Here is a 27,655-nt window from a genome sequence, read left to right as displayed (position 1 = left end):
TACACTCCTATGCTTTTTCCTTTCCTTCTTGATTACAATCCCTGCAAAACCAGGCATTAACACATGAAGTGAGGCACAAAATGGGATTTTGTTGTAAAGCGGAACAGTGATGAGCCACCAGTGGAGGAAATTAGTAGCACTTGCACATCTGCGCACACAGTTTTGTTCTTTATTCCCATCGTGTTTTGGGGTTTTTTTTCCAAACAATCTCTGCTGTTATGTTTCCTCTGAAACTTTTAATGCCATGCCTTTAAAATAGAGCACCTTTATCTTTGTTCTTACTCTTGCTGATAGCTAATGTATTTGGGCTTCAACGAGGTACATTAGAGACACACACTGAAATATTCCATTATAAGAACTGAAAATCTCCCCAGTCACAAACACAAAAGAACAGGTTTTTTCAGTCTCTATACAGAAAGCACGGGAAGACACAGACAATATCCCCAGTCACTACAGCAGCTGAAATAAGAGTCAAACCACAAGGGAAGAAATTATACAGATGTTGATTTGATCAATGATGATGCAAAAATATTTAACGTTTCCTTTGTGGTCATGGATACCAGAACTACTATTGGTAGCCTAGGTGAGTGATCCTACTCCTTTTGAATACATCAAGTATGTTTCTGGAGCCAAGCTGTTGGATTTTTCCCAATCACTTACACCATATCTCTTGATTAATAAAACACTATCTGTGCTTTCAGGACAGCATTTTTCATTTTAAAATGCATCAAAAACAATGTTTTATGAACAACTGATGTGAAAAGAGTTCACTTCAGCTGATACTCTCCCCACCTCCAATTGAAGTGGGGGTCACCCGTCAACGATTTCAGGATACTGCAGGATGCACTGAGAATGTTATCTAAGAGCCCTCCAGGCAGATCTCCCAACCTTGACAACTTCAAACCCAGAAGGAAGAGATATGCAGGGATGTGATGAGTCAATCACTCGGGAGAAGTGGCACAGTAATGAAGGACAAGTTTCCAATTCTGATGTTACACTATGGGCTCTTTGTTTAGGGTAAAGATTGAAGATAAAATCTGCTTTCTTACTTGCAAGAGACCGAGGTGGCACCAGAATGAGGTGAAGCAGCACTCACAAGGCAAGAGGTGAGAAGTGACCTCATGGCCACAGCCAGAGCTGAAGATCTGAGGTTTAGCACTGAGCACACACGGTGACAGCAGAACCCCACCTCTGCTGCAGGCAGATTGTGCTGGGGCAGCTGAGGAAGGTCCTTCCAGTGGCAGCAGCCCCCAGGTTGTGTCCACACCTCAGCACTGAGCACCTCTGTGACCCCTGCCATGCAGGGCTGTGCTCAGCTCAGGGCAGCCCTTGTGCAGCTGTTCTCACCAAGGACATGATGACCACGCTCTGTGGGGGCCTCCCTGGCCAGGCCGGTGCTAACCGGCATCTCACCTCAACCACACACAGTTCTGCTAAAACCCGAGCTCATTTGCTCTGGCATTTTTTTACATCTTCTAAAAAATGAAACTAGGCAATGAGTTCAAAAGTTGCTGGCAAGACTAAGAGCAGAGTCACATGTCATTTCCTGAGGAAACCAGGCTCTCTTCAAACCACTCACACGCACCTTCCTGCAAGTCTGACTTGCTGAGGTACCTCGAAAAGCAAAGAAAATGGTTGCAGAACTCCGAGCTGCCATGTCCCTTGGTGTCCCACTGAGAAAGAGAAGAGTTTGGGGAGTTACTTGGTTGGATCTTTAAACTCAAAATGTGTCATAACTTTTATTCTTCAAGTACATCTATGGAATAGGGCAAAAAAAGCTTGTTCTTTAAATTGGCATAATGAATCAACCACCCTACTTGGGGAGAAATTAAATTGTTTTTTGTCCAAGTTTGTAAAATTGGGTGGCTCTTCTCAAGAGAGAAGTATTTAAAATTACTAGCAAGAGAAAAATATTAAATATTATATCTTATCCACAAAGACAAACATTAACCTTGTGTCTGATATGTAAACAAAAAGCTTTAAGATGATTGCTAAACTCAACTGCACTGTGAAAAAAGACACAGAAAATAAGCATCACAGTATTTTAATGTTACTTTTAAATGGAAACCAGACCAAAGCAGTTACATCTTTGCTTTAGTGCAATATAAACAGAGTTGCAGTACACTTGTAATGTAGTTCTACTGTGAGCAAAAACCTCAGTTAACAAAAAAAATTGCCCTATAGTGTATTTGAGATGTAACTGATTGCTAAAAGGCTATTAAGGCATTAAATTACCATACCAGACATTTATTGTAAGCATGCTCTGGTATCAGGAGTGTCAATCTTTGCATACCAATTACAAAGCCTAATAGGCAATTAACACATAATAAAAAGTGGGTGTAACTACATTTTTACAAAAGCTTCTCACAAAAACCTTTCTGTTCTAACAGAAATCTCAAAACATGAACAAAGTCCTGCGCAAAAGAACCTGAAATTTTAGACATTTCACTTTCAAATAAATACAGGCAGTTGAATAACTCAGCTTGTTTTCCTGCACAAGTCAGCACTGTAAACAAAAGAAATTCACGTGCTTTGTTAAAATCTCCTCTTGACTAAGTCTGTAACAAAGCAAGACAGCCGGCATCCATACTGATCCCAAATCTTGCTCTGCAGCACCACAGTGCTGTTTACCTGAGCAATTTCTAAACTGGCGGGTGAGGCTGAGAAAACAGCCCAGCATTCTCTCCGGGGAAACACCGCTTGTTGCTTCACAAGGCTACAAACTACCCTCATCTATTCACCTTCCGATGCAATATCCTAAATCAACGGTGACCCGATGATGGATTAGACAGTTCTGGAGACTACCAATCTCTTGGCAAGAGAGTCACAGATGCCTGACTGGACAACAAATAGTATTTTAATCACCAATTAAAACAATTTGACTTGAAGTTGGCAAGGAAATAATACTCACGAACTTTGATGGGATTTAACACAAGACCATTTCCTATAAGTAAGGACACCAGAGATTCAGAATCCAAAACAAGTTTTTGACCATAGGCTTTAGAACTGGCAATCTTCCTACCTGCCCTTTGTGACAATTATGTGTTACTGCAGGTAGAAGTCAGTTGCTGAAAGGCCTGAGGCAGGAGCATGGTAAGAGAAAATCATGATCCCATCCTACCTTTATGAGAAAAACAAACAGCTGAACATCCATGGCCTCTGTTCCTCAGGGAGACAGGGACAGCTGCTTCAGTTACATGAAATTATACATTATTAGAGGAACATAAGAAATCACTATTTTGTTTATAACTACAAAATTAGAATATACCATTTTTCCTAACTAAGTGTACAGAGTCAGGAGCCATTTCACAGCTGTCTTCTTGCAAACAGGCTGTTTGGGAGCTGCAAAAGAAACCTGCTCAACCTGACAGGAGAAAGCTCTGCAAAGCACACCTACAGACCTGAAGGACACTGCTAGTCAGAAAAGTCCAGCCCTACCCATACAGCACACACACACTCTATGAGCAAAACCAGACACATGCGACCTTCAGAGAGGAAATGCAGAAATGGTTGTGGTGCTAAAGAATTTATCTTTTCAATACCTCGATACACTAAAAAACTACCGCAGAACCAAGTACTGTAATTGTAATAAATCCTTCACAACAAAAGACAAACACCAGTAGATGGGAGAAGTTTGGCTACAGCTCAAATGGAATTAAAACGTGAGATCTTCCCTAAAGGAAGCAGCCCTTTTGTGGCCGGTCCCCACGGCGGGCAGCAGCGACTCGCAAAGCCCCGCGCTGCTCCCCACTCCAGCACTCCGAGAATGAAGAGATCACATTCCAGCAGTGGAAGGCAAGAGCTGGAGGAGTTTATTACTATTTTGTTATTTCAGGGATAATAATCCAGCAGATTATAAAATACATTTCAATGGTTAACGACAAACTAATTTAACCCTCTAAATCCTGTTTTTTCTCTCCACTCTCTTCTTCATTTGTATGGAGATTAGTGGCTATTTCCCACAATTTCCTGTTTTGTTATGCAGTGCCCCATGTCAACATAGCACAGGGGAAGAAGATTAAAGAGCTCTTTGGGTCAGTTGCTAATTTAGATAAAGGAGGATATCCGGGGGAAGGAAAAAAATCTCCAAATTTATGAAATCTGATGGATGGGACAGAGAAGATGCTATACACCAGGGCAGATACAATAAAAGCATATCAACACCTTCCCTGCCTGCTCTTTGCTACAGATCCCTTACTGATCTGTAGTTGACTTAGCATGACTCCCTCCCTGCAGTGAGTTAGGGAACAGCAGATCTGAGAGGGAGGAAAACGTGCTTAAGCATGCCCAGGTACAACCTGCCAGATCTAGCTCTGTGTAGTAATAAATAATGGATTATAAAGTGTCAGATGTGAATGGATCTAAAGAAATTGCAAAGACACACCAGTTTTTTAAAAATTGAGTGCAACTTGTCTCCTTTTCTTAATCTATCTAGTCACATGCAACTTGCATTTAATCTGTGGAATATAAACACATTCTATAGCTTTCAAAATAGAGTTACATTTATCTTACTGTTCTGTACAGAGTGAGGCTGGGGAGACCCCAAGAGAGAAAAAGTGAGAACTCCTCCTTTTTGGTGCAGTTTGCAGCAATTAATGAGTCTTTGAAACAAAATCTTCTCTACACTCAGAAGCATAGTAGTAATTGAATTCACTGTTTTAAAAACAACTATAGAATCCATTTTTTAAAATGAAGACACAACTAACCAGACAGCTCATAAATCACAGTCAGCTCTTGGCCTTCATCTCTGAGTACAAAGCCTGAGAGAAGATGACAATAAACCACCTCTATTCCTGCCAACATGTTAGGTTAATTTTTAATTTCTTAAAACAATTAAGTTCAATGTCGGGAAAGAAAAACATGAGTTCTTCATACTAACCAACACAAGAGGATATTCTGAAATACTTGCAGGTAGTTTTTTGTCACATATTTTTAGTGAGTTTCTGTTCATAATGACCTTAACGTTCCTAATCACACAGGTTTTCTCTTTGCACATCAAAAGAAACGAGGCTGCTGAGGAATTTCCTTGTGTAGTTTTAAGGCAATGGAATGACAATCTAATACAGAAAAGCTGTCTTTTGTATCCTACAGATTTGCAGGTGACCAAATGTATTCAGCTTCAAAGATACATATTCAAATGATTGTCTCTTGCAACACTTAGCTATTGAAATTTTCAGGGCCCCACTGGCAGTTAATTTAATCAGTTCACCTACCCTCTAGCCTTCCTTCCCCCACGAAGGAAAGATCAAATTACAAACCACCCTTTGTTTCTGATCTTCTGTTTCCAAATACTGCAATGTGTAAATATTCCTAAAGAAATACGTTTGTGTTGCTTAAAAACTTTATCACCAGCTCCCCCTAGAGCCAGAGAATTAACTAAACAAATGTAAGAACTTTTTTTGAGGGGAGGGAGGCAAGGAAAAGTGTCTACCCTATGAGTATTAGAGTATTAACTAGAAACTCAGCTGTAATAGATGCTGAACAAGTGTATAAAATAAAACAAACTGTTTATACGAACAGATTCTGGAGTCCTAGTGAAAAGAATCATGACCAAGGACAAGAATCTTTAGAAAGAGAAGTAGGGTAAGCATACAGGAAACAGATGGTTACCCATGGTAGACCACTGGGTTTTGGGGGTTTTTTACATTAAAAAAAAAGTCACACTTCATATAAACACATGCACCCACACAAAGAATCAAAATGATCCAAAGAGATTAGCAGAAACTCACACTCACTGTCCCCTGCTCTGCCAGTGAGGAGCTGCCCAAGAAGGGACGGAGATGGTCAGGGCAGCTGGGCTGGCCACAGGGATACTCCACAGGCCAGGAAGAAGAGGCTCAGTGATATTCCACTGGATATTCCAGTGGATATCCAGCGATATCCACAGGGATATTCCACAGGCCAGGAGGCCATGCCCAGTGCAGAGGGGGCTGGAGGGGGCCGATGGCTGCATGGGGATGGGCATCGGTCAGTGACTGGAGAGCAACCCTCCCGTGCATGGCTTGTTTCAACTGCAGTTACTGCTATTGCTGGGAAAAGCTGTAATTGTAACAAATAGCCTTTAGGTCTTGTGAATTCCTTCAGCAGGACAGTGCTGAGTCCTGAATAAATGTGTGCAAGTGGTTCCTGCAGCCTTAAAGACCGTGGGCCTGAGCAACGCTGATAAGAAGCTGCATCTCAGCCAGACCACGCTGGGGTTCACTCAAAGAAAAGATACTTTTTTTTGGAGGCCTGTGACCAAAAAAGGATGATTTGAGGAATGGAAATGTTCCCCAAATGACTACCAGAGACCCTCTAAAGATGCCTACTCTAATGTAAATAAGCTCCAAGAAGTGATTTGAATATGCAAAAGAATTTGTGTGAATGTTTAGCATGTATGTATGAGTCTATGTATAAGCTACATAGATTTAAAATAGTTTGTTAGCTAGCGGGTTATGCAGAAATATCCCCCTCACCTAGAATCTGGTACCTAAAATAAAAGCGATGCCTCTTCCTAATACTGAAATTACAGTGCTAGAGAGTTTTATTTCTGACTTTTGGTGACACTATCATTGTCATCACTTGGGGTTAATCCTTGACAATTATGAAGGAGGAAAGGCAGCGTTTTCCTTCACTTGGGTTGTTAACGTGTTTCATATTTTTCAACAAGAAATTTTGACTATTTCTGCAGTTTTGGTGGGTTTTTTTCAGAAGATAATAGAGAAGGAAAATGCATCAAGATGCTGCATATATGAATGAGAAAATGAGGCTCTCTAGCATGAAGAAGAACTAAGATGACAAATTTCATCTTTGTTCTAAACTACGCAAACTCATTTACTTTATATTTGCACAACAGCACTGAAGGAGATGTCTTCATCCTCTATAATCATAATTTCAACTTACAAATTACCAAAACCTGAGTAAGGGATTGTGAGGCCTCCTCCATAGTGTATTAGTTACTAACATTGGTGATCCAAGCCTAACCACGTGTGTTATTTATCACCCTGATAGCATGCACTTCTCTAATGCATGGAGGGGGGAACGGGATGGGGAAAATGAAAGTAAATTTTAAAAATTTCACATACCAAAATGTGAAAGCCTGGTTCATTATTTAAACTGTATAGATTCAGCTTCTCAGTACCAGTGATTCCTGTTCCAGCCAAGCGAGTTACTCACAGTCCAAACTGATATTTTCTGTTAAACTTATTTTTCAGATTTCACCAGGATAGCCCATAAGGAAGAATACAACAATATACTTTTAAGAAACAGATGGACTGACAGATTTTTACATTCGTTTCCTACATCAAAGTAAGTAAAAGTTACAGTTTTAAAACATTCTGCAGCTCTTAATTAAATAAATGTATTTCACTCCTTCTATACACTCCCTGTGAGCACTCTATTTATTTGTCAGAGTACAAAAGCCTTGTCATCAGCCTGTGCACTAACACACATTCATAAACAAAATACCATTGAGGCCAGCCTAAAGATGTCATTACCTTTTACTTAGATAAAAATTTCTTGACCTTCAACTGGAACCAATTCAGAAATGTTTGTTGTAACTCCCTCCCTCAGCTAACAGCTATAATAAAGAGACATGTAACAATAAAAAAGCAGGTGGGACCCAATAGAGTCATAACCAAGTATTCCACAAATGTTTTAAGAGACACACTATCAACAAAAATTATTTGCAGTATGCAGTATGACCTAGAGACAATATAATAACATGCACAAGATGCAGATTACAGCTTTATCCAGGAACCTAGTGAATGATAATCTCAAAAAAAAAAAAAAAAAAAAAAAAGAAAAAGAAAAAACCAACCAAAACACAAAAAACACACCAAGCAGTAGCCTTAGCTTAGTAAGGTGTCTTTTAAACGAGTAATTAGTAACACACCTCTGCTGCTATGTCCTTATGTGATCCCAGAAAAAAAGTCAAGGGCGGGGTGGGAAGGGGGAAGGCGAACAACCAGAGAGGGAGTGGGCACAGCCCCTCATCCAAACCAAGGCTGCCACCTGGTGGGCTTGGGCCGGGAGCAGCCCCAGCGCTTTTCCTTTCTCAAGGCAAAATCAAGAGGTTTTTGATCCCATCCAGGATGAGGAAATGCAATCCATACTTAGTTTTGCAAGACATGGTGATTGAACATATGTTTAAACTTGTATTTGCCTCTGGGGCATATTTTCTTCAGCTACAAAGCCCATTTCATGTATGCATGAGGCAAAGTCAGCAGTTGGTGAGTGCACTTACTTTAACCATTTCAGCACATTCTCATCTCTCACTGTTTGTGGGTGTGCTGCAGAGCCTCATGAGTCACCCTCTCCATGTCCTACGTCACTCTCCTGGATCTTCATCCACTTCCTTTAAGGGACTGGTCTCAGGCTGCAAGTTCCAATGCAAGTGATTCCCTTGTAACAATTTTCAATTCTAGTACTCCTTTTATGGGCAGAGAAGTACTTTAAATAAACTAGGAAAGTTAGGTAAGATAGAAGTGATTTTATATATATATACACAGTAATTATTTATCTGCTTTATTAAAAGTGGTTTGGGATGATTGTTATGTTATGCTAACTGTCCTGAATATTTTCTGGCTAAGAAAAGCATTTTCTCTCTTTGTAATAAGACATACTAGAAAGCAACTAGTTCAAGGCCTCTTGCAGATAAAGTTAATTTTATCCAGCTATCTGAAATGTTAATCTGTAATTTATGGGGCTTCCTTTTTGCATGCACTGTAACCTTGTATTCCCTGAACATGCATGTGCCTTTTGTAATCAAACATCTGCAGTTAAACCACACTTGACTAGAGCCAGTTTAATTCTGTTCTTCAGGATGACTCATTTCTACTGATTAAACAAGGATATAGGAGAAACAGGGAAAGTTGTGAAACTTGTTTCGCTTCTTACTGTAATTCCAGACACATAATTCTTCCTTCATCAACTGGCAGCTGGCAAAAGCTGCAACAGAGCCCTGATGATTTATTGTCACGAAACCTGACTTCCCACACAAGCTACGAGTCAGCTTGTGCACTTGTCTGAGGTGCAGAAGGCAGCAATTTAGCTGTTCCCTTCTGATCATCACTGAGGAAGAAGGGCTGTGTGATTAAAATCACAGGCATTAAGGTAAGATCTATGTAGCATCTACATTATTCCTTATTAAGTGAAGATGCAGATTTTCAGCTGCTCACCATTGCTTTCCTTCCTGCTTTTTCCCAGTCATGGGGATGTCAGTTCATCTGACATGAGTGTCATGAGTCAGTTCATCTGACATGAGAGAAAACAAAAGTATTGTTTTCATCTCAGTTGACTCTGTTATTTCTTTTTCGTTATTGAACAGATGAACTTATTAAACAAAAAAAAGGCACTTCAAATACTGGTTGTACAATACTCCAGAATAATTACTTTTTCTATACCAAAGAGTTTTCAGACATCTGCACATTAAGATATGACAGTAAGCTGCTCTTTTTCAATGTATGCAATTATGGAGCTGGGTTTAAAGTTAGTTTATGCAATATCCAAATTCAGTATTTAAGCAGGTCTTCCTTCTCACTCTATGGACTGGAGTTTCAATAGCTTCCCTTCCCCACAAAGTCACCAGTCTCAGATTAGAAAGGAAAGCCAAAACAAGCCAGAAAGCCAGAAAATATTCAGGACAGTTAGCATAACAAAACAATCTGTTACAGCGTAAAATAAAAGCAAAAAAGAAAAGATGTTATAAATTTTCTGTCCTCAAACTCAGTTTAACCCAACTCATAAGTACAGACTCAGAATACACTGTAGTCCACATATAACAGTGCTTGTTTGGTTAGTTCTAGTAATTATAGATTTATTTATTCAAAACATGGACAGTTTTCAGAGAATCTTTGCGTAAAAGTGATTAAAACTTTGTCATAGAAATAGCAGAACACTGCATACTTCATAAGGAACATGGCAGAGTATTTGGAGATAGAAATAGAAAGCCAAGATACCAAAAACTCTGTCATGAGACATTCAGAACCCAAATTTCAATTATTAGTTTTGAAAGGATTAAATACTTCCTGACTTAATCCTAAGTAACATCATGAAGGAGTGACTAGCAAGACTTCATCCAGTCTAGAGGAAGCATGCTATAAAATTCACACACTAACAACACCTGGAAAATTTCCAATTCTCCTGCACGTTTCTTTTGAAAAACTATGTGCCAGCCAGCTACTTCCGCAGAAAGCCTGGATGAATTGACACAGTTCCCACTTGCTCCCTAATCTTTGGTTCCTTTCTCGCAATTTTCAACATTAAGACACTGAGAATCTGCCAAATCAGGAGCTTCTACAATTTCAAGGGTCTCAAGCCTTGATTGTTCAACACTCTTCCACACCAGCTCAGATAGCTGATATTGTTGATGGTATAACCATCCAAGTTCCTTCACCTTCCTGCTTATCAAGAGCAGCTTAATTTGGTTTGCACATGAACTGTGCCACAATACCCTGCAGTTACCAGACACTCACAGCAGTCACACTTCTGCTACCACCAGCATTCTTCTGCTGCTGTAATCTTCTTTATGTATGTTGGGAGGGAAAAAAAGCAACAGAACCAAGTGAAGCATTGCAAGTTTGAGAATTCAATTCTTTTTTCATCAGGTAGATGCACCAAACTACGCAGATGCAAAACACTGATAAAACCAGAATGGCAGACTTGGTAAATGGCTGTACAAGGTAACTGGGGTTCAGCCAATTATTTACTCTCCCCTCTGTTTCTAGGGGGCCTTATGCAACATCAAAGCCTTTTACATGCATCCTATGTGGTGTTTAAATGCTAGATAAGGCCTTGCTCAGCACTTTTCTCTGTAGATGCTTTTGACTTAATTGAATATATCATCCTGTCACTGTATACTTTTAACAATAGACATTTCTAATCTTCCTATGACTAACACCAGACTTAACAATACTCATATTTTCAGGAAAATAAACCCAGAACCATCAGAATGTAAATAAGTTCCAAGAATCAGACAATGAATAAACAACAATAAAAGAACAATGCAGTAAGGCAGTGCACCATTGCACTTTATTAGGCTGAGAAAAATAATGTTCATTCAACTGTAGTATTCACAGAAGCCCAGAACAAAAAATAGTCTTTTAGAAACCTAACCAGACATGCTTCACACTGCTATTGATAAAGTCCTCCGTGGGCCTCCTTATCTCCAGGTTAAACAATCTCAATTCCCTCAGCTGCTCCTCATCAGACTTGTGCTCCAGCCCCTTCCCCAGCTCCCTTGCCCCTCTCCGGACACGCTCCAGCACCTCAATGTCTTTGTGTAGTGAGGGGCCCAAAACTGAGCCCAGGATTTGAGCTGTGGCCTCAGCAGTGCCCAGTACAGGGGGACAAGCACTGCCCTGCTCCTGCTGGCCACACTATTGCTGACACAGCCAGGATGCCACCGGCCTTCTTGGCCACCTGGGCACACCTGGGCTCATGTTCAGCTGCTGAACATCAGCCAACATCCCCAGATCTTTTCCTTCAGGCAGCTTTCCAGCCACTCTGCCCCCAGCCTGGAGATGCAGGGGGTTGTGACCCAAAGGCAGGATCCATCTTTACCTTGTTGAACCTCACACCACAGGTCTTGGCCCATGGATCCAGCCTGTCCAGATCCCTCTGCAGAGCCCTGCTACCCTCCAGCAGATCAGCACTCCCACCTAACTTAGGCTGCAACCTGCAAATTTACCGAGGGTGCCCTCCATCCCCTCATTCAGATCATTGATAAAGATATTAACCAGAACTCTCCCCACATCAATACCACAAGCAGGATACAAAAACCAGCAAAAGACATCAAATGAAAAAAGTGTTTGTGTCAATCTCCCACCCCTCAGTAGATTTGTGAGTCAAGAGGGAAACCCACAGTTCTTCCTCATCCTGCCCTTTCACCCAAAGATTTTGTTGAGAATGTTCCAGAAGAAATGTTAAAAGAAACTACTTTCAGGTATTATTATGCTGTTAGTTTAATATTATATTAAAACCAAAGCAAAAAAAAAAAAAAAGATTATTTGATTTCCTGACAGCATGCAACAGGAAACAGAACATTCATTTGCTAGTATTTCTTTAATTCTTAGCTTTTCAAGAGTATTTCTTATGCAACAAAAACAACATAAGGTTTTTGTCCATGTGGGTGTCATGCTTCCTGTCATGAATTTACCAGTTGTTTGCCACATGGTAAATAAATTATGTAAAAAACCCCTAGCAAACAACAGCAAGTAAAAACCAGCAGGCTCTCAATAAAAGGCTCAATAACCCAGGTGGAACAGTCTCAAAACCTTTTCAACACCATGTTCCCTTCATGAAAACAAACCAGGTGCTAGAAATTGCATGGTCTGTGGCAATTTTCACAAAAAAAAAATTGTTATGAAGTGTAAGCATTTGTCCATGTCTACCCTTTAACATTGCAATTGCTTTTTTCCTCCAGCACAGAGTAAATTTTTTCTATGCACAGAGTAGAAACCATTGACTTTGTAATGTCTCCCAGGGCAGGAATGTCAGGAGCCTCAAAGCACTGAAGATCCTGGTACCAGCATGGCCCAGCATCCCAGCAGCACTGGGAGATTAAAACATTTGCCATATGTGAAAGATTCCCCGAGCACAACTGCTGCACTGCTGAAATGAACAGGAGTTTTTCCACAGCCCATCCCCCATGACACCCTGTACCATGTCATCTGCTAAAACCTCAAAAGCAAAATAAAAATTTTCCCTTTTCCTTCTCTGTTGTTAAATAATGCAGACTTAATGCATCAGTTAAAACAAATAATTATTTTGCCTAATTTTCAAACTACATCTCCCAGTATGGCTGCCTACTAACCTCTTAAAAATTAGAAATAATGCTTACCAAATTTTTTCTTGTTCCATTCCTCCTCTGGCACACTGGTTTAGTACAGCATGGCTACTCATGGTAAGGGCTGAGCTTTCAGAATTCATTTTTTTTCTACAAAAGAACAACATCAAAAAACAAGAAAAAATTCTATTTAAGTAAAGATTGTGGTTATTAATTAAGTAGAAAATGGAAACTTTAAGACAAGAACTTTTAAAAACCAAATACAGTATGTTTTACTCATTTAAGTAAATGTCCTACATCAATGTGATTAATTGGATGAATACACTGAGAAGGATTTGGCAGTTTTATGGACTTGCTAGTTATGCCAAATCCAACACTGATTGTCTTCTGTTTACTTTTCTGAACACATGCCAAGAGAGTTGATGTTAGCAAGCCTGTAACCAGGGCTGTGCATCATGGCAGCTCTGTTAATTCAGAGCAGCAGCCACAGCCAGCGCTGCTGTGGAACGATCCACACACACAACATGGGGGAGAAAACTTCCATTTCTAACATGTAAAGATTTACAGAAGCTTTTCAGCATATTTTAATAACTTAAGATCATACTTTGCCACTTTGCAGAAAATAACCATTTGTGGCTGAAGTCCCTCTCTAAAGCAGCACAGACATATTCCAGCTGCAATAGCAATTCCCAAGTTACACCACCTACAAAAGGTCTATATGGTCAACTAAGTTCCCAGTAAATGATTTGCGTGGCAAGAACAAATGAAGACTCTACATAATGCAAGTTAATTCCACCAGGAAACAGTAATCATTTTTTAGTAACAGGATCCACAATGTTAACCTGAAACTTCTGAGTCCTCTAGCTTCCCTACCTACTCCCACTTTATTTTAAGGGGGGAGGATATTTTTAGCTGTCAGTCATCTTATTCAACTTGATTTGACACCTAGCTTGTATTATGATCAGCATAAGACCTAATTGATAAACAGAAATCAGGCTCAACTGTATATGAATTAAAACCTACTAGTATATAACCAGAAAATAAGCTGTGCTTGTCAAGATAATAATCCCTTCCTTTTTTCAAGTAGGTACAAAGAACCATGAAAAAGCTGGTTTAACCTGTGTGAAAGCTGGGTCAAAATCTCGCTTGACAGATTTCAGGGACAACATGAAAAGGTGAGTGCAGGGCACATGTCCCATCACTGGCAGGTAGATAAGGCCGACCTGCACGAACTAAATGCTCTGAAGAGAATGCCCATCTTGGTTTTAAAAGTCTGCCCATGCAAGAGTAGATAAACAGCCCTGGCAAAGCCCCTCTGTGAGGGCAGGAACAGAGACTCAGCCATCTAACCTCTTTTTGGATCAGTACTTGACCTCAAATTTACTCCTGATGCTCAAGTAGGATCATTTTAGAAGAAATCAACTGTAAGAGAATACAAACAAAAATGCCACAAAGAAAAAAAATTCACCAATACAAAAACCCCACCAAACAAATCCACACAAAAAACCTTTCTGAAAGTGGCTCAAGCAGCAACACGTGTTGAAAACGAAATTATTACCTGCCTCTCTAGTCTATAATAGCACAGGAAGAAAAGAGTTTTTCTTAAATACATGTTAAAGCAATATTGCAAGAGTCCATACTTAACATCTTCTGCAGAGTTTCCCTTTTTGAGGCAGCAATTTCCTAACCTGGGGAAAGCCCAGATTCTTCAATGATCACACAAGTTATGGCAACGAGAGTTTTACCTCCTCTTGCAGGCACTTGTACCAGTAAGAACAAAGGTCCAGGGCAAGGTTACAAGGAGTCCATTAACTCTGAGAGTTGGAAGGTCAAAGATTCAGATTACAAAACCACAAGGTTGCCATTCCAGAAAAAAAGTTACAGCTTCCACTATTTTCTAGTGAGCTGGTACTAGAGCAGTACTAACTCAGCACTCTCCTCCCCACCCTTGGAAATGTCCAAGCCAACACCCCACACCTATCTCTGCACTGAGGCTTCCACACTCGAACTACTGCAAAAGCAGAGGCCAGAAGTTACTGTTTAAAAGTTACTGTTTAAAAGTTATTATTGTCTAAGAACAATTAATGATCAAGGTTGACATAGATCTAACAGAAAATAAATCAAATATGGTATTTACCTAATTTATGTTCTGAGATGCTCTGCAAAAGAAAACCACCTAAAGTAACACAGAGAGGAATACATCTTGTCCAACTCCCCAACTCCCCCACATTCCCAGGCTGATATCTGAGAACAGCAGCAGCACACCGTGCACCTTGAGTGACTTTCGTCTGTATCAGCTGTCCACATGTGCTTCTTCCAAATCACACTCCTTGGTTACTGCCAGTGGAGATGGAGGGCACTGCCAGGGTTTGGAGGCCACCTCAGGACTGCCACCCAGCAGCTCTCCCCAGCCACACTTCGGAGGTGGGACAGCAGGGACACACGTTTGCCACACTATTCCTCTCAACAGGTCCGCACAGGTCCTTGTTCACTCTCTACCAGGAGCAACAGGTAATTAAACAGCTGATCCCCACAATACTGACAAGTTTTATGGCCTTGTCAAAATACCAAAGGTTTTTTAGTTTCTAAATGGCAAACAGAAAATTGGTATCTGTCAAAACTTTACAAAGCCAGGGATACCAAGCATTACCACTGCTTCTCTTACTTGAAAGTCGTTTCAGAGAAAGATTTTCAGCCTGTAGATTCTCTCCTTATTCATATACCACAGAGTCACCTTAAGACCCTTTCCTGAGAATAAATTAATTTTTTGTAAAAAAATTAAAATATGTACAAGGGGAATATATTTTTCAAGCATTAAGAATATTTTATGGACATATTTCCAGTGAACACATACTGCTTCAGTAGGTCTAAAATAAAACTGGGGATTTTCTTGTGAAAATAAAATTCTAAGGCTTATACTCTCTAAAAAATATTGTTCATATTCAAAGCGAGCCACACAAAACTAAAGCTAAAACTAGCAAAGAAAATTCTGTATATGTTTAAAAGTAGATATATGCACACAATCAGAATACTACCAGTATCCTCAGAAATCAGCCTCCAGTTACAAAAACATCTTAGAAAATGAATGCAGCTCAAGAAGCAAAAGAACAATGTTCAGGAAAAAATACACTGATCACAGGTGCCTGTCTCTGTATCACCATCCAACTCCTGTTTGGACTTGAACTCTACAGCACAGGCAAGGCTCATGATGAAACTTGAAGGAGGAAAATAAATCTATCATCTTCCCTTTAACTAACTTGAAGCCAGATGCTAAGACAAGTCAATGAATATTAATTTAAGAGACTGCTCAGACACATTCTGTTCCTCAGCCTCTGCACACTGAACCTGGCCTGTTCCAGATAAGGGACATGCTCTTGGATTAGGTGCTGTCCTGGAGATCAGGCTGTGCTGTAACAGCAGGAAGTGGGCAAAATGCAACTGCAGAACAAACACACAGCAAAACAAAGCCAGAGTGTTTATTTATAGCAACTAAGTTTATCACTAACCTCTCCGTCTTACTGAGGAAACTTGAAGAAACATCCTTGCTGGTTTTGATGAGACATCTGAAATTCAGGATACTTAGTCTTCTATGACCAAGTAAGTATAGGTTGCTTAACACTAGAGTCCCCAAAGGGAAACACGAACCCTAAAATTCTCTTACGTTATCTCTTCTATGCTTCCATAGAAGTATTAACACTGTTTATCTGAAGCCTTATCAGCCCACCTGCCTTAGAGTAGATTCTTACATCACATAATGGCAGAGAAAAGCCTAGCAGTGGTAAACCACTAGCTCAAATACTGACAAGTGTGTTATACTTAAGTATATTTTATTCATTTTTTACTTAATTTTGGGAGTTCTGCCATTGCCCTTAAGGGGACAAAAACAAAGCTGGGGGAAAGGCTCTAGTGTAGCACAGCACTGAAGCCCCTGAATACCTGCACAGAACAGCACTGCAGGATCTCTTGAACAGAAAAACATGAGAAGGTTCAAGAAAAGTATTGAAGTCACAACACCCCAGAGGCTCAAACCTGACTTATAGCTGGAAGAATGGGGTAAGTATTGGCCAATCTCGTTAAAACTGATTCCCTAGACAAAGCCCATTTTCTCCCTCACCCTTCTTTTTTCTCCCCTCCCTTTGTGTTACCAAGTGTAGATACACTTTGATCCTCAGGCTAAAAATATTTTTTGCCTTTCCCTCCACACCCTATTTGTATCTCTAGACAAGATATTCACAGTAGCTGTAGTTAAAAAATAACATATATCATTCAGCAGCTGTTCACTACAGTTAAAGCAAAAATAATTAATATCTTCTGATGAAACATGTTCCCACAGTTCCTCACCCTCACTAAAATGCTTTGCATTGTTGAAATAGCATCGTGTTATACTTAGTTGATAGGAAAACCATGAGGAAAAAATCTTTTCTGAACGCTAAGAACCCTCAATGTAGAAACTATTATTCTTTTTAATGAAAAAGAAGGCAGTAGCAGCACTATGTAGTGGGCAACAATGTGCATCTACTACAAGGAAAAAGATGTGTTACCCACCATCACTCTCTGAAGCAAACGTCTTTATGCTCACACAGCCTGAAGAGCTGATTACCAGTTAGCAGGTTTAGTGGGACATCTCTAAAGAGGCCATTCCTATTTCCTCACCAACTGCCTGAAATCTGCTGTTTCTAGTGAGTGACCATGTTTACCCTTGCATTGCTTTCTGAAAAGACACCTTTCCACACCCAAAGTCAGCAAACACAAGTATCTCCCATCTCGAAAGCACTCAGCTCCCAGCCAGCTGCCGCCTTAGGCAAACAGTTTGCTAAAGGGCACATTTAAACTTTAAACTAAACTTCACTATTTAACTGCACAACAACAAATTCCAAAACCAATGTTTTCTTCAAATTGTTTTCCTAAGACTCTCAGATATGGGAGCTGCAAAATATTTTTATGCCACTACAGCAACACTTCAGTGAAACTAGGTGAAAACTCAAGAAGCTCTTGAACATTTCCAAGCAGCAGCCAGTGCTGGGAATTGCACTTTGCATGAGCACTTCAATCCAAGTCAGCCACGCAGCATACCATAAAGCTGCTTCCACACACACCATGGTTATTTCAAGTTTTGCCCTCAATGAACACACATATTATTACTTACTCTCTTGGAGTCTTTAAAAATGCACCTGATGCTCTAAAGAATTATGTTTTGGAGGAGCTTTTCAAAGACCTATTTTTGAGAGTTTTTATTCCGTTTCTGAAGGCATCCTATTAAAAATATATGCCTTCTGTCCTCTTCAGAAATGCAGTTAAATTTTATACAGGTACTTTACAGAAGCATATACACACAGACATTTGGAGGCAGCACTTCAGAGAACCACAGATGCTGCACATTTTGATGAATCTGTCAGAACTCTTCAAGGTGACAGAGAAGCAGCTTTAAAGTAATGGAATGATCCTGCTTCACAAGTGTTGAGTTTGGCTCCCTCTCCCATAGGCACACACTTGCTATAGACAGCGAGACAGTCCATCCACCATATAGAAAAGACAATATTTAGTTTTGAGATAGCATGTACTTAGTCTCAGCACAAAGTACATTAAAAGGTAAAAGACAACTGTTAAATAAATAAATAGACAAAAGTTAATTCCAGGCTGAAGCCAGAGCACTGACATGAAAGAGTGCTCCATGCTGGAGAAATACAGCCCAATATGAGATAACACTACCAACAGAACCAGTCCTTTGGCCAACTGAGCCTTAGCTCTTTTCCCTAAAAAACACCAAAAGAAATGGAAGGCAACCAATAACATTGTAATCCAGCTAACATTACCACCAGTGAAAGCCCCTGGAGAAGTTTCCTAGCATCAAAGGGAGGACAGGGCTACATCTCAGATAGCTTTTGGAACCATGGTAAGAAAGAACAAGAAAAAATAAAGAACTCTGGTTTAGTCTGTCTTGCACATCAGCATATTAAATGATATGGTCCATCACTGCCATGAATAGAGGAGCAAGGACTCATGCACACTCTCCCATCTGCAGTTACCAGGAGCTGCCAGTGGTTTCAAGTCAAACGAAAGCAGTGCAGGGCACAGTAGAGAATGATTGCGAGCTTTGTTGTCACTTTTAGGCACAGTAGTTGATTGCCATATAAATTTTTAAAAATGTAAGGCTTCAGTACTCTTGCATCTTAAAACAGGCAACCAAACAAGTCATCTGATTAGGACAAAATTGAAAAAACACTTGAAAAGACTTCAACAAAGCGTTTTAAAGAGAAGGTTTAAAATGCAGAAGGATACACATACACATGAAATATACTGTTTAAGCAGAATACAGAGAACACTGAGTACTAAATTCAACACACACAGGTATCAAGATTTTTTTTGCCATTGATGTTGAACTTACATACCTTGTCTTGAGACAAATCTGTTTCTCTCGGGACTAAAAGATCCAGATGTTCCTATTTCAAGTCTCTGGCTTCAGCATCAGACAGCAAACAAAATAATCCATCCCTTCTATCAGCTTGCAGGGAGATTTCTCCAGCACTGCCCATTGCTCTACCCTTCACCCCTCTCCAAATTTTCATTTCTTTTCAGCAAAGCAAGCAAACAAAACACATCAGTGTGATAATGCAGCTTCCACTGGAGACTTAATGCTAGCCTTTGGTCAGTTTACCATGCAAAAGGTTATCTGACTTTTATCATAAACTATGATTTCAAATGCAAATACAACTACTTTTAAGCTAAACATATTGTATTGTGTTTTGGAGTTGACACTACACAGGAAAACAATGTTGAGAGGTCCTTTCCAAAGAATATGAGTATTTATGTTCTCAATTTAGTGACTCATGCAACCAGCAATTTGAGATTTATTTAACTCTATCCTCCTCAAACTTCTGTATTTGAAAGCAAGCACTAAGTTTCTATTCAAAAGTTGTAACAATAAAACAAAGATTTTTTACTATTTTTTAATCTAGATTTTATCTAGAGGAAAACTACTTCCAGACGTATATTTTTGCTGTTTCTGTGAAGACTATTAAAAGGGCTATAGAAAGTTAAGTCAAAAAATATGCATTTTCTGAAACCAGCACTGAAATTAAACCTTCTTCAAGGTAAAGACTCAGAAAAACAGAAGAAAAATGAGATACAGCATGCATGCCCAGTATAAAGTTAATGCAACCACTGTCCCTTTTCTTCATATTCTTCTCATCCTTTCAGCACATTCCTGCTTCCCTCATAATAAAGAGGTTTATCCTCAACAAAAATACATTAAGAACAAAGTAAAGCCAAGAGAAATACATTTTTCCCTTCATCAGAATCATCACTACCAGGAAACGGCAGCAGGTTAAAATTTTATCTGCTTGGAAGAGTATCATATTTTCTTCCTGAAATTAAAATGATGATGCTTTTAGCCTACTGTCTTAATAATCATAATTATTTTATTCAGGATTATTGCACAGTTCGATACAATTCAAGTTGGTCAAGTTTGCCTTGCATTTATATTCCTGGTTATTCAATACATTGAACGGCAGACAAAGAGTTGTATTGCCTTAAAATTGAATCTTTACAGCTTTTGACCTGCAATTGCTCAGCACAGTCAGAAACCAAGCCTACATGGGAAAGTTTTTAGAATCCAAGCCGACATGGGAAAGCTTGCAAGAGCACCCATCCACTCAACAATTAACTCACTTGAGCGAGTTTTTTTCTTGGCTATTAATTACTTATATCTATGGAGAGCCAATAAATGTTAACTTTGACAGCACCTACTTCTGTAGGCAAAGCACTTCACCTTAGAACCTCACTGTCCTCAGGGGATCTGAGGCCTGGGATACCCTCATCACTGCACATGTCCACACAAACGTGCTGCTGCTGCAATTCCTACCTGCCTTTCTTAACCTCTCCCAAGCAAAGGCCATACACAAGCAGAAGAAGCCAGTCACCCCCAAAATACACCCTGTCCAAAGAGCTGGTTTCATCTTCAGGAAATTGGTGATAGTCCTGACAAAACCTTCTGAAGGAACACTATATAGGCACAGTGTTGTATTTAAAATAAAACCAGTAGGATTCCTGATGCAGTACACAGTGTAATGGACATACTCTTCTCCTCGTTATAATACTGAAAATTAATTTAGGAGAAACAGTGAAGTGTTTAAAATAAACTAAAAAAAAAGCTGCACTTTAACAACTAAACTGTCTGAGAGATGATACCAGCAGAGCAGCTGTTCTTGTTCTACAGAAACCACACAAGTCCAGATAATTCTTGCCAACTTTCCAAGTTCATGCAAGCTGCAGCAGTGTAAAAGCCAATAAGCTTTTCTGAACGCAAGTCGTACCTCACATTGATTACACCTGCAGAGATGAGGGCAGCTAGAGGACTGTGAGGGTAATTAGCTCTACAGAAAGGGAGAAAGTAACAACAACAGTATAGGACACCTTTCTAGTTATATTTCTGATTGCATATATAATAATCGAACACAAAAGACCAAAACCCTCTCTCATTGCCAACAACGTAAAGCTTTTACTTCTCGTCCAGTTCAAACAATTTTTTGGAGGAATTGCTACATGTTACTGCTGGCCATACCTTCAAGCACTGCCCTCAGCAGCGGTCTGGGTGAGATCCGTCCCTGCAAAGACCCCCTCCGCCCGGCAGCAGCCTCCCCTCGGGCTCCAGGCAGCCCTGATTAGGAAGCAAATGAATGTACATACCCCGTGTTTGGTTATTAACAGCCTGATCCTTTGGCCAGGAACCCTTTCAGCTGCTCCCGGGCTGTGCCGAGCACCTGCGAGTTAATCATTGCCCACATTTCGGTACTTGACAGCACATCCCTGCACGTTCTACCCCGGCTGGCACTAGAGGGAACAACAGTCTGCGCGTGTTTGCACATCCCCTGTGTCACATTTGGGGAGGAGACCACCACAGCCACATCCTAAACAAGCACTTATTTCAGAATAGTTACTTTATAGCTGCTATAGCCATAAGAAAAGCAGGAGGTGTGTGTTAATCACACATTAATGGAGCATATCTACCAAGTCCTTTATTTTCCAATTTTTTTTGGATACTACACTACAGTAATTTTACACACTCCTAAAGACTTATGCAAGACCTCAGCCATTTGTTAATTCCAGATTTCATATGACCCGAACAACTGGAATCCACAACACATCCCCACAAGCTGAGAGGCACACTCGGGTAAGAAAGCAAAGACACATAAAGAGGCTGGTTGAGTTCAACAAAATAGTCTTTCTTCCAGTTTCCTTCCATATTTCACAAGAATTAAAAGGCAACAAATTATTTTTCCAAATGCAGCTCTCACTCATACATGGAGTATAAGTTGTCTTCAATAAAATACAGCATCTACACACAGCATTCCAAAAGGATTCTAAATGCATTCATTACAGCATTTGTAGCAGCAGGCAGATGCCCTCACAAAAAAAAACAAAACAAAAACAAAAAAACCAACCAAACAAACAAAAAAACCACCAAAAAAACCCACACAAAAAAGAAAAACAAACAAACAAACAAAAAAAAAACCAAACAAAAAAAACCCCCACCAAACCGAAAAAGAAACCCAGAAAATTTCTCACATCAAAGGAGATTGTTCAAAAACCTAAACCACTGAAACATACAAATAAAACACCAGGATAAACAAAATTTAAGAGGTCAGGTTAATTTTCCTTAAAACTTGAAGCAAAATATTTAAGATAGGGGGAAAAAAAAGCCACTCAAGAGCTTTTTAACACAGGAAAAAAACTCCGGAGTCAATATGAAGGTGTTACACATACACTCCCGAGCAGAAGCAGGTGTCACCCACTTCGATTCATGAGCAGCAAAACAAAACAGTTTTGTTTAAGGCCACGTGGTCTCACTTGTCACTTGCTGGAAGCAACTCGACATAATACACCTCCAAATTATGTGCACATACAACTCCCACAACCTGGAATCATGCCAGAACAACTGTCTACACAAAACCAGCCCTGAGAAGAAGTGAGCTATTCAAAACAGAGCGGAGGTCTGCGAGAATGTGCAGGGAATGATACTGAGTGTTACAGAGCGTTCACGGGTCACGAGGCCTTGTCACACTGCTAACCCATACACACCGCTCCGATGGGAGTGAATGGCAGCTCTGTTCAAAACAATGACGTTTTATTTACTGACACTACCCAACAAATATTTACCGACAACAGTTATCATATCAAACATATGAAAAATTGAAACAGAAGGACTCAACCCACTAAATGACAAGCCAGAGATGTACCCGTGCATTCCCCTACCTCATCTGCACCAGGGCAGCTCTGTTGCACACACTCTACCACCTACATTCTGCAAGCACTGTTATTCTGCAATAAATACTTAGCTCCATTCGTTTCTAAATCCCATGGGTTCTCCTATTCTGGACTCAAATTCTGTATAGATACAACATCCATCTCATAACCTGTTGCACTCAGCAGACCTATGTACACGGTGCAGAACTAAGTATGCAATCAAAGAGATGCCATAGCAAGTGTTTGAGGATGAGGACATTTCCTCTACCCTTTAACTGTGGAAAAGTACTAAAGGATAACATTTAACTAGAAATTGCATTAATAAATGAAGGTATACATAGAAAAGGTATACAAGAACGTTTATACAGTCATAAAATTTAAGACCTATATAAAATCTTAATTAAAAAAATGAAATTGGGGGGAAAATTACCGGAGTTGAATTTGTTGCATGAACGTAAATGGTTCCGCAGCAAATCACAGCTCCCGGCCGCTGCCGAGCGCCCAGTGAGATGAGCAGCAGCGCGCTGAGCCCGCAGCCAGCGCGAACCGCACCGCGCCTTCACCTGCGCGCCGCGGAGAGCGGGCTGCGGCTCCGCGCCCCAGCGCTGCTGCCCCTCACAGCCCGCCGCGGAGCCTCACTCCGCGAGCGTAACTCTCTACGCTCCCCGCTTGTTTTTTCCACTTTCCTTTCGGCCCGAGCCTCCCCCACCTCCTCCCCCGAGGCGGGGGCCGTGCGGGCGGAGGGCAGGGCCGAGAGCCGGCTCCGGGCCCCGCCAAGGCAAACAGCAGCGGGGCACAGCCGGCCCGTGACAACCACCGCGGGGCTCAAAGCGGGTGTCCGGCTCCGGGCATCGCGGCCCTTCCCTCGAAGCCAGCTCGCGGGTAAGATTCGCCACTAAACAAACGCTGAAAGTTCTTCAAAGGCATAAACTAACAGAGGCGCCCGAGGGGGAGCGGGTCGAGCGCCCGCCGCGCCCGGAGCCGCCCCCTCAGGGCCCCTCACGGGGCACGAGCGGAGCCCGCACCGACCTGGGCAGCGCGGAGCCGCGGCCTCCCCTGCACGGGGCATCGCGGAGCGGGGCGAGGAGCTGCAGCAGGACCAGCCCCGTTGCAGCCAGCAGGAGCTGGCGGGAGTCCCCTCCCGACCCGCCGCGGCACCGCCGCTACCGCTCCGAGCCGAGTCCCCCGGAGCGAGCTCCGCTCAGCTCCGCCACTGCCGCCTCCGGCTGCCCCCGGAGAGTGGAGCCCGTCCCGCTCTGCTGGGCAGCGCCCACCTGCCCAGCCCCGAGGGACAGCACTCACCTTGCGCCGTTCTGCTCCTGCTCTGCTCCGGGCATGCGGCTGGCGGAGCCGCCGCCCCGGCCCGGCGGCAGCGAGAAGGGGCTGCGGAGGGTGGGCACGGGGAGCCGGCGGCAGTGGGCGGGACGCGCTCCCGGGGGCTCCGGGCGACTGTCACGGCAGGCGGAGGCCGGGGATGTGCCTCTGTGTGCGCTCGCCTCGCCCCCAGCCCGCCCCTCTCCGCCGGCCCCGCCCGGCTCTCCGCCCTTCCCGCTCCGGATTCTTTCCCGACTCCAATCTGCTCCTCGGTTGTGTGTGCTGTCCTTCCTTTCCGCTCCGGGTCCCTTCTGCACGGCTCGCCCCGGCCAGGGGCGGCTGCTCGGGCCCGCAGCAGCTGCGTCCGCAGCCCCGACCGGCCCCTGCGTCTGCCGGGGCTCCGGGCCGCGCCGCGCCCGCCCCCCCGGGGAAGGTGAAGGAAGCCAAGCTGGGGTTGAGAACAGCTGAGGACGCAGACCGACCAGAGAAAGGCAAAGGACATCGCGCCACGCTAAGAGTCTCCAACAAGATTAACAGCAAGCTATCAGGAGCAGGTCCTATTAGGTTAAAAACTTGTGGAAAAGAGGGACAAATAATGTACAGGTGGTAACAGGCCACGTTTGTTTTGGACAAAATAGTGGTATGGAAATACACTCAAAAGCTCTATTGACCTAGAAAACCATAGGGATGTGAAGATGGAGGTAGATGATGAGCATTTGAGATGAGGGACTCTTTCTAGTCTATGTTACTCTGCCTGGTAAAAACCATCTTATTTTCTGTGACCGAAGTCAGTATAATAACAATAAATACTAACAATTACATCACTTAAAACAAATACAAATTCAAGAGACATGTAGGTGGTAGGTCTCTCACAGTAGTAGCACTGCCAACATAAAAAACAGCCAGTGGAAAAACAATAATAAAGGAACTCATCACATTTTGTAGCCCAGATACCAGAAACACTTCACAGCAGAATAACTAATACTTAACTATGGTTTGGCCTTACTTTCTAAACCAACATCTTCTGAGATTTCATCTCTCAGTTGTTTCTAATTGCTGGGGATAGGAATGTGGTATGGAAGAGACATATGGACATCAGACCTTGCTTTAAGTAAAGGTCTCTAATTCCATGTAATTTCTGCAGGTCGGAATACTACAGAAATCTCTAAACTCCACACTGTATGAAAACATTCTGGAATTAATATCATATTTATATCATACTGGTTCATAAGGTGAATTATTTTTAAAGTAAGGACAATTCAACTGGATAATGATAGCCATCAAGATGCTATAGTAATAGTTTACAGCTGGAGTTTTTTTCTGCTCTTAAAGTAGCAATTCACATAAATTACACAGGTGTGTGGAGACTTGGCACTTCTCTTGCCCTATGGCAAAACCAGGCATTTATGTTTTAAGCAACACCAGGTTATGGGCAAAACCTGGGCTCCCAGCAGCACTAATATAATTAGCAGGACAGAGAAATCTGTGAGGTTGCTCAATCTGATAATTTCTGATGGGTTCCTGAAGCATTGACCCTTTGGCAGAGCTGCAGCCAAGGTAAGTGGAAAGCAGACATCCCACCCCCTGCCTTGGCAGTGCCTGTTACAAAAGCAGAGATGCACAGGCTGTAAGTGCACGTCCATTTTTCATCCAGGACTTACCATGCCTGTCATGGAAAGCAGCAGTTCCAGATCCCAGTTTTAAAGTTTAATTTGATACTCATTATCAGGAAATGGGAAGAGATGCTCTGTTTAGAGACCTTTAACTTTTAGAGTATTTTATGTGTCCACAAAATTTCCTCTTACTTATTCACACAGGGAATGAACAATTAGTTGATGTAACATTCATAATTATATAACAAAGGAAAATCTGCTCAAACTCACCAACTAAAAGCATTGTCCAGGGAAACGGAACTCTTTTGAGTAATTACTGATTTGTATTTCCTGGGTTTAAAGACAATACATTATATAATTTAATTTGTAATTGTTGTTTGTTCAGCATTTTAAAATCATAGCAACCATAGAATTTTCTTTGGTATGTAAAATATAAAATTCAACACTTAAATGTATTATTACTTCAGTCTCAAAACATTATCTTAAAAACACAGTGATATCTGACTGCTATACTTTTTAAAAAAAAGTTTAGCAAACCAATTAAAGGTTAAAAACATGAATATTCAAATAAATGTAGTGGTATTTCTCAGTTTTGGAGGCAGTCTAAGCAAAGAGGAGGAAAACATAAATCCTGCCCTGTTTTCCTGATTCACTGTCCCTGGTATTCCTACTCCACCCTCAGTAGCTGAGCATTGTCCAACTCTTTAGCAAAGAGATGGTGACTTCCTTCCTAACACCTAAACACACCTTGGCATGTTTGCAAAAGCTACAGTAAAGAGCAGACAGTTTCCTTTCTGGTGATGACTCACAGCTTTTACGGGTACATCCCCTCTATGAGACATTGCTAAAGACAAGTCTAATTCTATTCTTACTTTTAATTATTTTGAAATAAGTATGATGTAACTGACAGCAATTAAATCACTCTAGATTTTCATCAAAATTATAAAGGAGTCATTCTTGCAAACCAGGTTCTCATCAAGCAATGCTCTTGCAGAGGAACAGTACCAAGGAGTGCTATGGGGCTGAAACAGGCTCCTGCAGAGTCTGCCCCGAGGTACCTCACACTTCAGAGCTCTCTGTGGGGTGTTGTAAAGGAAATAAAACATTGCTTCACGTCTGCCCCAAATCTACCTCTGCCTCCTGCTGCAGTTCTCTCTGTGCCTCTCTGTTTCCCACCACGCTCCATCAGTAGATGATTTGCTGCAGTGCTGCTGTAGCACTCCGGGACGTGAACCAGTGCCCTGCGGTTCCATCACACAAGTTACTGCAAAACACCAAAGCTGCAAGAACAATCTCTAACCAAACACACTGACTCAAACAATCACCATTATGGCTCAAGACCAAGACATGAAGCCTTGTGCTCTGCCTTCAGCTGACACCAGCCCACCTCTGCTCCCAAGTGACCTGTTTCCTATACTTGATCTAGTTCCTACCCAGGTCTCATGTAACATGAGGACAGTAACACTTGCTCATGGCCTGTATGTGACCAGTTGTGCATCTATAAAGAAAAATCTGTATCATCTATGTCCCACTCCCATCATTAGTATCTGATTTCATAACCAGACCCATTGAGATTGGTTGAATCACCTGAGAAATAAAGCATTACTAAAAAGGGTGTGGCCACTGCCTTCTGGAAAGGCCTAAAGAATTGCCAAAACCCACTTTTATATCATGATTATAGTTCTACAACTTGCATCAGAAATTATTTTCACCAGACAGT

General features: G+C 41.5%; 1 protein-coding gene across 1 annotated transcript in view; it reads right to left on the bottom strand.

Annotated features, from left to right (window-relative positions):
• LOC119706158 (translation initiation factor IF-2-like) overlaps nucleotides 1-27,655 on the bottom strand; it is a 65,647-nt gene that overhangs the window by 37,004 nt on the left and 988 nt on the right. The window contains exons 2-3 of the mRNA XM_038149415.1: nucleotides 24,311-24,841; nucleotides 12,821-12,916 (exon numbers count right to left, since the gene is read on the bottom strand). Of these exons, the coding sequence (XP_038005343.1) occupies nucleotides 12,821-12,916; nucleotides 24,311-24,841 (627 nt within the window). The remainder of the gene's footprint in view (nucleotides 1-12,820; nucleotides 12,917-24,310; nucleotides 24,842-27,655) is intronic.

Source organism: Motacilla alba, chromosome 12, assembly GCF_015832195.1.
Source record: "Motacilla alba alba isolate MOTALB_02 chromosome 12, Motacilla_alba_V1.0_pri, whole genome shotgun sequence".
Taxonomy (NCBI): Eukaryota; Metazoa; Chordata; class Aves; order Passeriformes; family Motacillidae; genus Motacilla; species Motacilla alba.
The sequence above is the reverse complement of the archived record's forward strand: the minus strand, read 5'-3'. Positions and strand labels throughout refer to the sequence as shown.